Below are 14002 nucleotides of genomic sequence, written 5' to 3'. Positions count from 1 at the left end.
GCTTGATTTTTTTTAAGAGATTAAAAAAGAATCTTCAAATCGGAACTGATTTAGAAGATGAATGAAGCCTGAATCGAAATTCAGATGAACGAGGCTTGAATCAGAAGCATATGCTCTGATACCATTTTACGTTTAGAGAGAGAAGAAGAAAGTAAAACTCTCATTACTTGAATATGATAACCGTCTACAACATATGTACAAGAAAACAAGTGGTTACAACTTATATTTACAAAATTACTAAACTACCCTTCTTTGTATTTACAATATCAAACCGCCTAAGGATTATCCTAAGGATTTACAAAATTACTAAACTACCCTTCTATGTATCTACCCTAAGAATCATCTATCCTTCATTCCTAAGGATTATCCTAAGGAATAGGCACGAAGTCCATCGCTGCCCGAGGTTTATACTACAAGCACTAACGAACGTCGATCCCCACGTACTGATCCTATACAATGATCTTACAAGATCTAGCCTAAAGGATCGATATGAACAACAAACTGACGAGACTGCTTCGGAAATTCCCTAGCAGCAAACGAGGATCGATAAAGACATCAAATGAGGGGAATGGAATAAGTTTCACCACGAACCTTCGTTCGTAAAAGAAAGAACCACAAGACAATTAAGTCAGGGGTAGTTATCTAGATAACAATGCCTAGTCGTGGTCCGAATATCGTGAGGTATTTTACCCCCATACTCACCCTATCCAGCATCGAACTTTGCCTAGCAGTGGTCTGAATATCGTGAGGTATTTTACCCCCAGACTCGCCCTATCCAGCATCAAACTTTGCCTAGCAGTGGTCTGAATATCGTGACCGGAAACGCTGACACATGAAGCTCGTCCGATCACTTCATAAAAGAAACGAAGACTCCAAAGCTCTTCAAAATAAAAAGTATAGGGAAAATACTAATAAAGTACTCTTGTACGCTCCCGTACCCCGACACACAATAGTGACAAAAAGAAAAATTTTGTACATGATACTTATCGGATGAACACATAGTTCAAAAATACCTAGTCCATACTCCCGGATTAATAACAAATAACTATGTCTATTCTCTGCTAGATGACTAGATCATCTTAAACATCGATACCTCTCATCAATTTTTATTTCATCACACATCATCTAATTCATCTACCCATGTTTTACCCAACATATTTGTAGATATAAAATACATATACAATTTAAATCAATTAAAACATGTATAAAATTGTTCATCCATCATAGATAGCAAGTATACAGATGATATGCACACATAACACGTAATTTATATAAGATACTTCATATCTATGTGTAAGATGAAACTAATATGCACTCACCTTAGCAGCATGAGTTGATAGAATCTAACTAGAAACGGTCAGCGCTTCGTGATCGTCGGGCTCGGGAAGCGGAAACGGCTTCAGCAAACGAGAGAGAAAGAAAGTAGAAGGTGTAAGGAATGAAAGGATCTTGATCGCTATTTATAGGCTGTTCTGGGCCCATTCACGTCCTGAACATGATAGGTTCACGTCGTGACTTAAGGCGGCTAGGGTTTCTGCCACGTGTCATGCCCTTAGACAGCTGCATCTTCGGAAGGCCAAAACTTTTGCATACGAGCTCCGTTTTCGACGTTCTTTATATCCACGCGAAGGTGGAGACGTACTCTACAAATTTCTTTTATAAAACTAAGGCTAAAAAGTAGTCTATCATAAACTCACTTTTTACGATTCCCGGTGTCGTGCCGGTTTTGTCGCGAAACTTCGACAGGTCATAACTTCTTCGTTATAACTCGTTATATAAATAATCCTCTATTAAAAAGTCATTTTTTGACGCTTATCATCTCTAAATTGAGTAGCCCGAATCTGCGGGCGTTACACTCACTTAAAACCCGCTTCTACTCTGCCTTCTACTCGACGAGTTAGGGCCACCAATTCGTCGAGTAGCCCTTCCAAAATGAATACATAATAAAATCTAATGCATACTAGGAACCAGGCGTTACAAGTACGCTTAGCGTACAAGCTGAGTACCCCCCCGCGTACTCAGTCAGGTGGCTTTGCGATTTTGGGTTTTGAGTTTGGGCCATGTTTTGGGCTTAGAAGGTTGGGAGTTTTGGGCCAGGAACATTATTGGGCCTTGGGTTAAGGCCCATATTAAGGGATTGGGCCCAATTGGAAATTGGGCCATACTTGGGCCTTAGTGGATTATTTGACTTTTGGGCCTTTTAAATTGTGAGATTGGGCCTTAGTCCTGGATCAATCTAGGTTAGGGGTAAAATGATCTTTTTACACCAAGTATGGATTTATGGTTATGATTGGAACCCAAATGTTAATTAGATTTTATTTGATATTGATAGCTCGGAAATTTGTCGAACCAGCAACCAAGGATTATCTGTTTGATTCAGAAGTGCGATGTGAGTTTCCTCATTGGGTTTAGCGTATCGAAGGCACCAATGTCGGCCCACGATTATGCTATGTTAGTATGCTAGCTGTCTGCGTGACTCTTGCATGTGTTATGTGCTTTAATGTTTACCGCGCAGGGCCCTATGACCATTTTGTATGTCATGTATCTTAGTGATTATTGCATGTGTATATGTTTACTTGATATATGTTATATGTTATATGTATGATGGGCGGGGCCCGATCTGTTTACCCGTGTTTTGGAATCTCACGACGTGAGACATAAGGTCTCACAACGTGAGCGCAACTTAAAGACCACAAACCCTAATTTTCGGGTATTAAAGGGAATGAGAGGCTACGGTTACCCATCCTCAGCCTCTCTCACCCTCTAATCTTCTAGAAACCTTATATTTCGATTCCCCTTGAGATATTTGGTATTTTGCTTGTGGAAAAGAAGGAAAATGAGAGAAGAAGAAGCATCATTGTGAAGGAAGTTGTTTGGGATCGCCATCTTCATCACCTATTGTCTTGTTTGGACCATTGTAAGTGTCAAGACTCAATCTTTATTTCATTTCATGGCTAGATCTAGGTTTTTGGCCCGTTTTCTTATGTTTTGGCTTGATTGGAGTGCAGTAGATTGATATGTGCATATTTAGTCATATAATTCATGCATTGTATTAATATTTTATGTTGCATTTGTGTCAATTATTGAACAAAAGGTACTTAATTGGTTGAAAATTTATTTTGCAGCAGCTAAGACATGCTCGGAAAGAAAAGGAAGCGGAATTGGTGAATGGAAGCTAGGATCTTGGATTTTCAAGAAGAAGAAGACATTTAAGAAGAACACGACGTGTTAGCATCAAACACGGTGTGGTGTTTTGTAGATTCACGATGGATTCTTTCCTTGTCGGATACGCGTTTTTAATGAAGAACATAGCGTGTTGGTGATTAACCACGCCGTGTTTTGCTGTTTTTCATAATCTATTTATAGATCGTTAAGTTCATCAACCCTAACTTATGATGGAAGTTTTTTATCGACTTTTGGAGGCTATAGACATCCCTTAAGAGTTGTGGATTGTAGAATTCGAATAGAAGCTTGATGTTGAAGAGATGTAAGGCAAATCATCTCTACTTTACTTAATTCCTTTGTTTTCATCATGTTTGCAAGAGTGAATTCCATTTCTATGCTTGTATTCGCTGAAGTCATGGGCTAAAAATCCTACATTCGTTTAGAGTAGAGGATCTTAAAACTATGTGTTGATTTTGTGGTTTTGGAATATGTTGATTTGATTATTTATCATGTTAGCTTGTTAAAAGAACCTTATATGTTAATGATAGTTAATTATAAGTTAATTGAGATTGTATGAATATCTTTCTTGATTGCTTGAATCGTATATGTTAATGATAGTTATTTTTCTATTAATTACTAAGTTAATTGAGATTGTATTAATATCTTTCTTGATTGCTTGAATCTAATAGTTTTGTGACCATCAAGATTGTAAGACTAGTGTTTTGAACAAAACCTAGGAATAATAAGAAAAATAAGTAAATTGATGTGTAAGTTATATATGATGACCAACCATATATGAAATTAATTTAATCAACCAATTGAATTAATCACCATTACAAGTATTGCATGATTCGAACTTAATACTAGTCAACTTGTTAGTTTAATCAATTGATCACTGTTTGAATTATCTTATTTGCTAAAGGATTAGTTTAGTGAACATTAATCTAATCACATTATAAATCGGTAATTGATGATATATTAATCCATTGCACTTTCCACGAAATCAACCATAAGAGTAAGTGAATCGTATCTAAACGGAAGTCTCTTCAATATTCTTGATTCAAATCGTCTTATGTTCCTTAATTAGTTGTTAATTGATTCCTTTCTAAGTGTTTGAGTGATTATTTAAGTTTCTAATCTTGTAAAACTAGCGAAACCCCCCCCCCCCTTTTAATCATTGTTTAAATTAGTTAAAATTAGTAGTAATTTTAATTATCATTACTGTTCCATGTGTTCTATACCTTACTTAACTGCACTAAACTGCTATTCGATTAGGTACACTGCCTATCGTGTGTTAGTTTTTGTCTGGATTAGTTGGATTAAAACTAGTATATATTTCATGTATCATAGATTCATAAAGTTAACAACTTTATGGATTCAAATGGTATTTTGAGTCTTATATCATTCAGATCTGGGATTTGGTGGAGTAATAGAGCTTGCATGAGAACTTGAGGCCACATTTGTACTTTTTAACCTAAAATGGTGAAGGGACATGCATAGTGCATGCAATTCTATAAAGCAAGCATTTTTATGGAGCATTAGGGTCCCTTTAAGCCTCTATAGGAGTCGAAATTGAGGTCTGAACTGATTAAGATCATTGGAACGTTAGTTTTGCTTCAGACCGTCCTCACGACGTGAGACATAAGGTCTCACGACGTGAGCATGAGTCGTCGTCCCCGCTAAGTCGTCTGAGTCAGAAGTGAATCCCGGAATCGAAACGGACACGTCTCACGACGTGACCAAGGACTGATCACGACGTGAGACGCTGTTTTGGGCTTTTGGGCCACTAGTTTTCTGACTTTTGGACTTATTGTGCTTGGGCCCATTTGGAGCTTTGGATGCTACTTAGGTTTTGGGCCTTCTTGTAAGTAGGCCCATGATGGGTTTTGGGCCCAATTAAGAAGTTGGGTGATATTGGGCTTTTGGTGCTATTGGATTGGGCCTTGGATTTTGGGCCAAGTGAGGAAAGGGTAAAATGGACTTTTACCCTAAGGGTTGGACATCGGACCAGGGTTCCAATCATGGATTGTGGACCAATCATTAACTGGATATTATTTGATGGTGTTAGCGCGAGAATTTCCTTCCGGATCAACAGTCCGAGACTTTATCTGAGAGATTCAGCAGCTTGAGGTGAGTTTCCTCACTGTGTTTGGCGGGTTGAAAGCACCAATGTCAGTCCATGGTTTATTATGATTAAAATGCTAGTTGTTTGTGTTACTTTTCATGTATGTTTTCTGATATGTTTATCGAGCGGGGTTTGATGTCGAGCGGGGCCTGATGATTATATTGTATGCTATTTATCTTTGTGATTCTTGCATGTGTTTATGTGTTTGTATGTATACCGGGCGGGGCCTGATGACTGACATATCTGTTCCGAGCGGGGCCCGATGACGGGCGGGACCCATTATATGTTTAATATGTATGGTATGTGGTATTGTGGGGAACTCACTAAACTTTGTGCTTATGAAGAGCTCGGGATGACTTCATTGCACACACCACATTGTTCCGCATTTTACATGACTGATGTTTTTGGATGTTATTTGATATACTTTGTTTTCACTATGGTTTATAATATTGTTGTGGATAATGTTTTATAATATAAAATTCGTAATTTTGGTGACGATATTGGGGATAGGACAGTGGGAGTGGGTTTTGGTGATGATGATTTGGCCAGTTACGGAGAGTTTGGTTGGTGTCTCTGGCGGCCGGTAACAGTAGGCGGAAGGGAGTTGCTGAGAGGGGGATACGACGTAACGACGCCAAGATTGATCGATTGTAGGTTATGGAGTGTGGGCCTATGGGGGTATATTTTGTGGTGGGATAGGTTTCATTTTCAAGAATAAATGTATATTAAATATAAAAGTCATGATAGATTTGTCTTTTCACCATGGTTTAACGGCAAAATAGACGGAAAGTTAATTTAGGGACTGTGTGGGTAACAAATTTAAGTTTTGAGGATGGTCCGAGTTAAAAAAAACTTTATATGGACCAAACGTGAAAGTAACCCCTAACCACAGGGACCATCCGTGTAATTTACTCTTTAAAAAAATAACAATAATCAAAATTCCTTAGTTATAGGGAAATTGAGATTGAGATAACCTCATTCTGATTTAATAAGAAACTCATCATTTTCAATTCATATATATATATATATATATATATATATATATATATATTCAATTATTAAAAATAGTGATGTAGCAGTGGATTGGCAAATATAGGATTTTCATGTGTTGTGGGTTAGGAAAAATGGAATAGAGATGTGAGAGAAAAATTGATATGACCTCATTCAGCCAGAAAGATCTTTTTAGACTTAAAAAATATCTATTAAATAGGACCTTAATATAATAATAATTATTATCATTATGAGAATATACTTCTACATTTATTTTCACATTCCTACCCAGGTGACAAGAGTATTTATAAAAAAAATTAGGTTAACTTTATTTAAAGGTGTTTCTCTCGTTAATGATACTACCTATATTAAATGCTATAATAGATACGTAGTTGTTTATATATTGTATTGTAAATTTTGATTAAATGGTTTGATTGACCAAACAAGTATGTCATTTTCAAATATTTTGTATTAAGTAAGTAACTGCAAAGGTGCACAAGATAAGTTTGTATGTTTTGCTTCAAATTAAATTTTAATATAAATAGATCAAATGAATATAAATTTTCAATCATGTGTAGTTTAAAAAAGTTATCAAAAATATATCATTTGATTATAACAAAATTTATATCACATAATATAAATCGATTTGTCGATTTACTTTAAGTTAATTGAATCGTTATGGTACCTGAGATTTTCATTTATCAAACAAATTGTTAAGTAAATCATGTATACCTTTCACCTTATATCATAAAATCCTTAAAATAAAATATTGAAATTCTTCCACAACTGAACTTGACATATATAATACAAATTAAAGTGCATGGCCACGTTTATCACATATGTCTTTGTTAAGTGTACGTCGTTTGTACTTTGTATCAATGAGATGGTGATTAGTTACTTTAATATCTCACATTCCAAGTATCATCTTGGGGTTGCAACCCCACATGCATACTGTATACAATACAAGTGTTTAAATGTCATATTAACCTAGTATCAACACAAACAATGAGTTGATTGGAAATCTTTGCCTTTTATGATGATCTTATCTTGGGAGACTGATACTGCCCTCAAGTCAAACCCACTTATGCATACTCCAACCAATACCATTCCACATCACCCAAAATATCATCTCTCTCCTTTGTAATGGTGAGTAAGTCGACTAACACAGCTATACACTCAATGGCCATAGGAAATGGTGCTCACGGTTAAGATGAGGGTGCCACCTCATCTTACGGAGCATGTCACGGAACATTCCGTATAGCTTTAGAAAACATGCCCTAGAACCTAATTGACTGTGGAATCTATTGTCCAATTTGGTTTCGACCAACCTTTGCGTCCTTGGCTAAAAACTTCACATGTGAGTTGTGTGTAACGACTTAGGATGTTTTCTCAACATAAGCACTTTTGCCTATGTATTAACAACTTAAAAGTTTACCAACATAATCACTTTTGCACATACATTGTAGCAACAAATTTTGAAAATAACATAAAACCAAAATAGTATAAGATAAAATAGCAAAAAAATAACACATTCATTATTATTTTCTTAATGAATATGTTGTAATTAGTTAGATTATTGTTGATATTTTTAATTTTATATTTATGTTTTATGTATTCATGTTACTTTAATTATAGAACAGAAAATGCTTCCCACTTTGCTTCTTTGTTGGTTTTTTAAATGGAATTGAGAATATCACTTTTAACAGCTGGATACCAACACCGCTCATCCAGTCATCAATTCTCATCTATATAACGCCATCATCAACTTTCGACTAATCCTCTTGGAGGGTGTATTCGCTTGCTACAAAAAATTTAGGCTGCGTAGCTGCAATTGTAAAATCCCTTTCCCTCTTCCCCATATACAATCACATTCTTTTGTTTTCTTGATGAAATATTTGAAAGGCAACCTTAGACCTTCTAGAAGATAACAGATTCTAAACAGAATATCAAACAGTAACAAACGAATAAACAAGATTAAAATATCCAGGAGATGATAAAATTTTGAAAATAGATTTAAATGTTTTTTAAAACCAACTCATGCCATAGACCACTATAGATTTAAACCACAACAAAAGTCTTCAAATCTGGGAAAGTTTCCAACATAACGAAACTTCCCAGATCCAATACCAAAAACTCTTCAACAAAATATAAGATTGTCCAAAACTAGTAATCCAAACAGACAGAAAATAAAAAGACTCGATCACCAAAACACAACACCTATCATATCACTTGACACCCTTCTTGGCTGCGGCCTTGGTCACCTTAGCTCCAGTCGGGTCCTTCTTGTCAACGCTCTTGATCACACCAACAGCAACAGTCTGACGCATGTCCCTCACAGCAAACCTCCCAAGAGGTGGGTACTCTGCGAACGTCTCCACCACCATAGGCTTGGTCGGCATCATCTTAACCATACCTGCATCACCATTCTTCAAAAACTTGGGCTCCTTCTCAAGCTCCTTTCCAGATCGTCTGTCAATCTTGGTCAACAGCTCTTGGAACTTAACAGCAATGTGAGAAGTGTGGCAATCCAACACTGGAGCATAACCATTTCCGATCTGACCAGGGTGGTTCATGATGATAACCTGAGAAGTGAAACTGGCAGCACCCTTAGCAGGATCATCCTTGGAGTTAGAGGCAACATACCCACGCTTGATATCCTTCACAGCAACATTCTTAACATTGAACCCAACATTGTCACCAGGAAGAGCTTCGGTCAAAGCTTCATGATGCATCTCAACAGACTTAACTTCAGTGGTCAACCCTGTTGGTCCGAAGGTCACAACCATACCAGGCTTGATGATACCTGTCTCAACACGTCCCACTGGCACAGTTCCAATACCACCGATCTTGTAAACATCCTGAAGAGGTAGACGAAGGGGCTTGTCTGTGGGTCTCTTTGGCTCGTTGATCTGGTCAAGAGCGTCAAGAAGGGTTGGTCCCTTGTACCAGTCAAGGTTGGTTGACCTCTCAATCATGTTGTCACCTTCGAATCCAGAGATTGGGACGAATGGGATTTTGTCTGGGTTGTATCCGACCTTCTTCAAGTATGAAGACACTTCCTTCACGATTTCCTCGTACCTACCCTTTGAGTATTTTGGGGTGGTAGCATCCATCTACAAAAATATCATACAAGTTAGTATCATCAACAAAACAATTTGGGAAAACAATAAAAGAACCGAGAATTGTTCATATATCATTTTACCTTGTTACAGCAGCAAATCATTTGCTTCACACCAAGAGTGAAAGCGAGAAGAGCGTGCTCACGGGTCTGGCCATCCTTGGAAATACCAGCTTCGAAACCTCCAGTGGTGGAGTCGATGATGAGAACGGCGCAATCGGCCTGGGAAGTACCAGTAATCATGTTCTTGATGAAATCACGATGTCCGGGGGCATCGATGACTGTGCAGTAGTACTTGGTGGTCTCAAACTTCCAGAGGGCAATATCGATGGTGATACCACGTTCACGCTCGGCCTTAAGCTTGTCGAGCACCCATGCGTATTTGAAAGAACGTTTGTTCATCTCAGCAGCTTCCTTCTCGAACCTCTCGATCACACGCTTGTCGATTCCTCCAAGCTTGTAGATCAAGTGACCAGTGGTTGTAGACTTTCCGGAGTCGACATGTCCGATGACGACAATGCTGATATGAATCTTTTCCTTACCCATCCTGATGCAACAAAACAAACTGTTAATGAAAACTCAAAACGATATTAGAAATTCAACAGAAGCAGATAGCAGAAAGAACACACAAGGAAAACAACGCATCGATTTGACTAAACCATTAAACGTTTCTAACTAGTTGAGTTTAATGGACAAATTTGTATATGTTTCATCAGACAACAAAATCGAATAGAGTTGTGACAATAAACGTTTATTAACATGAATTGGAATAACAACAGCCTATAATTACTTATGTTGAAGATAAATAAAACGATTTACTCAAAAAACAGTAATAAGAAGATCGAAATACGATTTCAACTTCATCGGTTAGAAAAGAAAGTAAAATTTGATGTTTAGCTGCTTTAAACATCACAGATCTGTTATAATTCTTTTCAAATCGAGTAGCTCAAGACCATAATAAGATAAAACATGGAAAGTAAAATAAATCTACGAGGATTCATCAAAAGATTACAAAATTCATCGGTAATTAAAAGATACTAAAGGATTTGTTAATAAATTCAAGTAGTTTTGTAGTAAAATCAAAACCAGTTGCGTTAACTCAATCGAAAACTCGAACTTAAATACAAGATCCAAGCGAATCAATCAACAAAGAGTTTGTTTCTAAAATACATGAACGTATACACATAATTAAGAGCAAAAACATGTAAAGAAAAAAAGCTCATCGGACAACGAACCAGGTCTAACTGATCAGAGTCAAAACAGATCTAAACAAACAAAGAAGCATACAGACGATATCTACTAGATTTAAGGGAAAGAAAACAGAAGAATCGGTCTGACCTTAATGAATTATCTTGCAGACTAGCTCTCTCGATAGATGGAGGAAAATGAAGAATGGAAGGAGTGTGCTGCAAAGAGAGTTTTTATAAGTGGAGTAAAGAAGGTATGAGATTAGGGTTTTTTCAGAGCCGTTGGATGAAGTGATCTGACGGTTGTGCGGGTGAGGGTTTGGGATCAGCCGTGGATTCCATATTGTGATGCCCTAGCCAGCCTCCATCTTTTTTTGGTTTACTATTATTAGATTTAGGTATAGAGGAGTTATTTAATTACGGTATTATCCTTGTCAAGTCTCATTAATAACAATTCATGCCCTCAGACCTCAGTCATATTTTTGTGTGATCTTTGGGCCAATAAGAGGTTCCATTCTTGCCACATTGATCCATAAAAAAAAGTCTCGTGTATATATAAAAAATAATAATTGAGACTTATGACTTTTATAATTATTAGATATATCGACATTGACATGTTAAAGGTTCAAACTGAACCATTAGGAATTAATTTAGGAGAAAATTTATCAAATTGATGGGGTGTTTGTAACAAATGACCATGAAAAACACAATTTTATTAAATGACCACGACATCCGCTGATAGGGGCTCTGCGGAAGTCCTTACGCTTTGAGGAATGGGAAAATTGCTCTTAGGAATCAGACATGTGAGGAAAAAGACAAAAAAAAATGTTTTTCACAGTTCCGCAGAGAGGGCTCTGCGGAAATGAATACGCCTCCGTGGAACGCATGTACACCTATGGGAAAATGTCGAAAAAAAATTAATGCTTTCAGCTACCATTTTCTCAGAGGTGTACATGTGTTCCGCATAAATGTACTCATTTCCGCAGAGCCCTCTCTGTGGAACTGTGTAAAAGCACTTTTTTTGTCTTTTTCTCCATGTGTCCGATTTCTCATAGTGATTTTTCCATTTCTCAAAACGTAAGGACTTTCGGAGAGCCCCTCTTTGCGGAAGTCATGGTCATTTAATAATTTTGTGTTTTCATGGTCATTTGCTACAAACACACCCCTTCTTTTGGCCATTTGATGAATTTTCTCTTAATTTAGCATTGCATGATATAGTTTATAACTTGATCTATTCTTTATATTAGTAATTGTTTATTAAAATTTAGCATTGCATATGTATTTTGATATAGTTTACTAAGACCATCTTCAACTCACTTCCATTGTTTCCCTAAAAAATGGAGTAAAAATGGGATAATCCAGCCCTACTCTATTTTTTTATCCCAAAAATTATATTTCATTCTTCCAACTTACATAAATTGTCAAACACACCATTTCTACTAATTTGGTTTTCATTACAAAAATATTAAATAAATAAGATTATATTTATAACACACTTATAAGATTTTGTAAAATACATTATCGTTTTTTAAAATTTCAATATGTATTTAACTTTTTAAATGAATTTGATGAACAAGTTTTAACATTTATAAATAATTAATATAACTTAATATATAAAAAAAAATTATAAGTATTAAATATTACATTTAAATTATAATTAGTAGGTAAAACTAAACTAAAATATATAAACAAGTGGACTAAAACGACAACGCAAAGTTCATTCTCATTTTGGAATAAATGAATAATATAACACCATAATTTGTGTAATACTATTCATATCCCCCAAAATTGGTGAATAAATGGTGGAGGGTCGGAGAAGAATGAAAAAAAAATGGGGGGAAAATAAAAAATGGGAGTGGGTTGGAGATGCTCTAACTTGATCTATTCTTTATATTAGTAATTATCTATTTGTGAGAGTATAATGAGGTTTAGGGGTGGCAACACGACAAAAATAAACGATACAAAATGAAATTGAGACGAAACAATTTGTGTTCATGTCAAGTGTAAAAAACACGATATTATGTCGTGTCATGTTCGTGTTCAAAATTCGACACGAAGTTGACACGATTTAACATTTATTTGTCGTGTTTGTCGTGTTATGTATGATTAAATATTAATTTAATAAACTAATTGTTATATTATATTATCTTTGTCATGTCGTGTCGTGTTTGTCGTTTTTTAATTGGTTCGTTTTCGTGTTAGTTAAAAAAACACGACAACGTATTGTGTCGTGTTCATGTTACATAAAATTTTATCGTATCGTGTCGTGTCAGACAAAAACATAACACGATGGTCCGATTTGTCACTCCTAATGAAATTGATGGGTTATTAGAAATTATTTCTCAAATCTTTTTAAACAGATGAACAAGTTTGTTGGAGCTTTGAAAAATGTTCCCCTTATTTTCCTTGATCTGTACACCCAATTATTTGAAGGTTCACCTCTACCGGCTTTGATAGTTTGGGGGGGGGGGCATCTTCTACGCTTCCTCGTCTTACTCCTGAATATATTGAGCATGACTATGATGAGGTTCAATGCACCCAAACGCCCCCCCCCCCCCTCCCCGACTCAACCCAACATGTAGCTGCAAGTGAAGAATCCTTCGGACATTCGAAAAATAATGGAGTAAGTGGAAACAAGAGAAACGTAAGGGCACTAAAACGTTGGTGGAACAAAATCAAATAAGTAAAATGGATAAGGACATAGATGCATGTATGGATAAAATGGCAAAAATAGAATGGGGAGAAGAAGATGAAAAACACAATACCGCTCTTTCGCTATTTGTTGAAAGTGTCGATGTTAGGAAAGTTTGGTTACGACTTACGCCTACTATGTGTGACTCGTGGGTGAGGAGTGCAAGAATGAAGTTTGGTTACCTTTGGTGACCATTTAGATGTTACGTTTGATGATTTTTACTAATTCTTTGTTGCATGACTTTTGGATGCTAGGTTTGATGACTTATTGTATGACTTTTGTTATGTTACGTTTGATGACATTTATATGCATGACTTTTGTTATTGGATAATTTTTGGTGCATGACTTTTGTTATTGGATAAAATTTTTGGTTGTTATTTATTTTACATTTGACATGTTATATGTAATTGTTTTTTACAGGTCAAGTATGATTTCTAATGGTGAAGCTTTAGCTTTTCTTTTACTTATGTTGTATTGGTTGAGGTTAAACCGGCCAAGCCTAGACAAAATTCGTAGAATAAGAGATAACGATTCGAGCGGGTATGCGTATACGCAAGATTTGATACATTGATGCCCTATTCAATGTTACAATATGATGCATCTTACACAATAGGCATTTGTATTATTATGCAACCACTTTACGCAAAGAAGTTGGTTGCAAACTAGTAGGACATTAAGCATTGAAGAGAAGATGGCTATGTTTTTACATGTTATAGGACATAATA

At 36.1% G+C, this 14002-nt stretch overlaps 1 protein-coding gene across 1 annotated transcript; it reads right to left on the bottom strand.

Moving 5' to 3' along the window:
• Nucleotides 1-8271: 8271 nt before the first annotated feature.
• On the bottom strand, nucleotides 8272-10874 carry LOC145160765 (elongation factor 1-alpha-like). Its single transcript, XM_079080085.1, has 3 exons — nucleotides 10737-10874; nucleotides 9483-9945; nucleotides 8272-9393 (listed from the first exon to the last, which is right to left on the bottom strand). The coding sequence occupies exons 2-3, from the start codon at nucleotides 9942-9944 to the stop codon at nucleotides 8506-8508; spliced, it is 1350 nt and encodes a 449-aa protein (XP_078936211.1). The 5' UTR covers nucleotide 9945; nucleotides 10737-10874; the 3' UTR covers nucleotides 8272-8505.
• Nucleotides 10875-14002: the final 3128 nt, after the last annotated feature.

The sequence above is a fragment of the Lactuca virosa genome, chromosome 2 (assembly GCF_052849685.1).
Source record: "Lactuca virosa cultivar CGN04683 chromosome 2, Lactuca_virosa_CGN04683_v6, whole genome shotgun sequence".
NCBI lineage: Eukaryota > Viridiplantae > Streptophyta > Magnoliopsida > Asterales > Asteraceae > Lactuca > Lactuca virosa.
The sequence above is the reverse complement of the archived record's forward strand: the minus strand, read 5'-3'. Positions and strand labels throughout refer to the sequence as shown.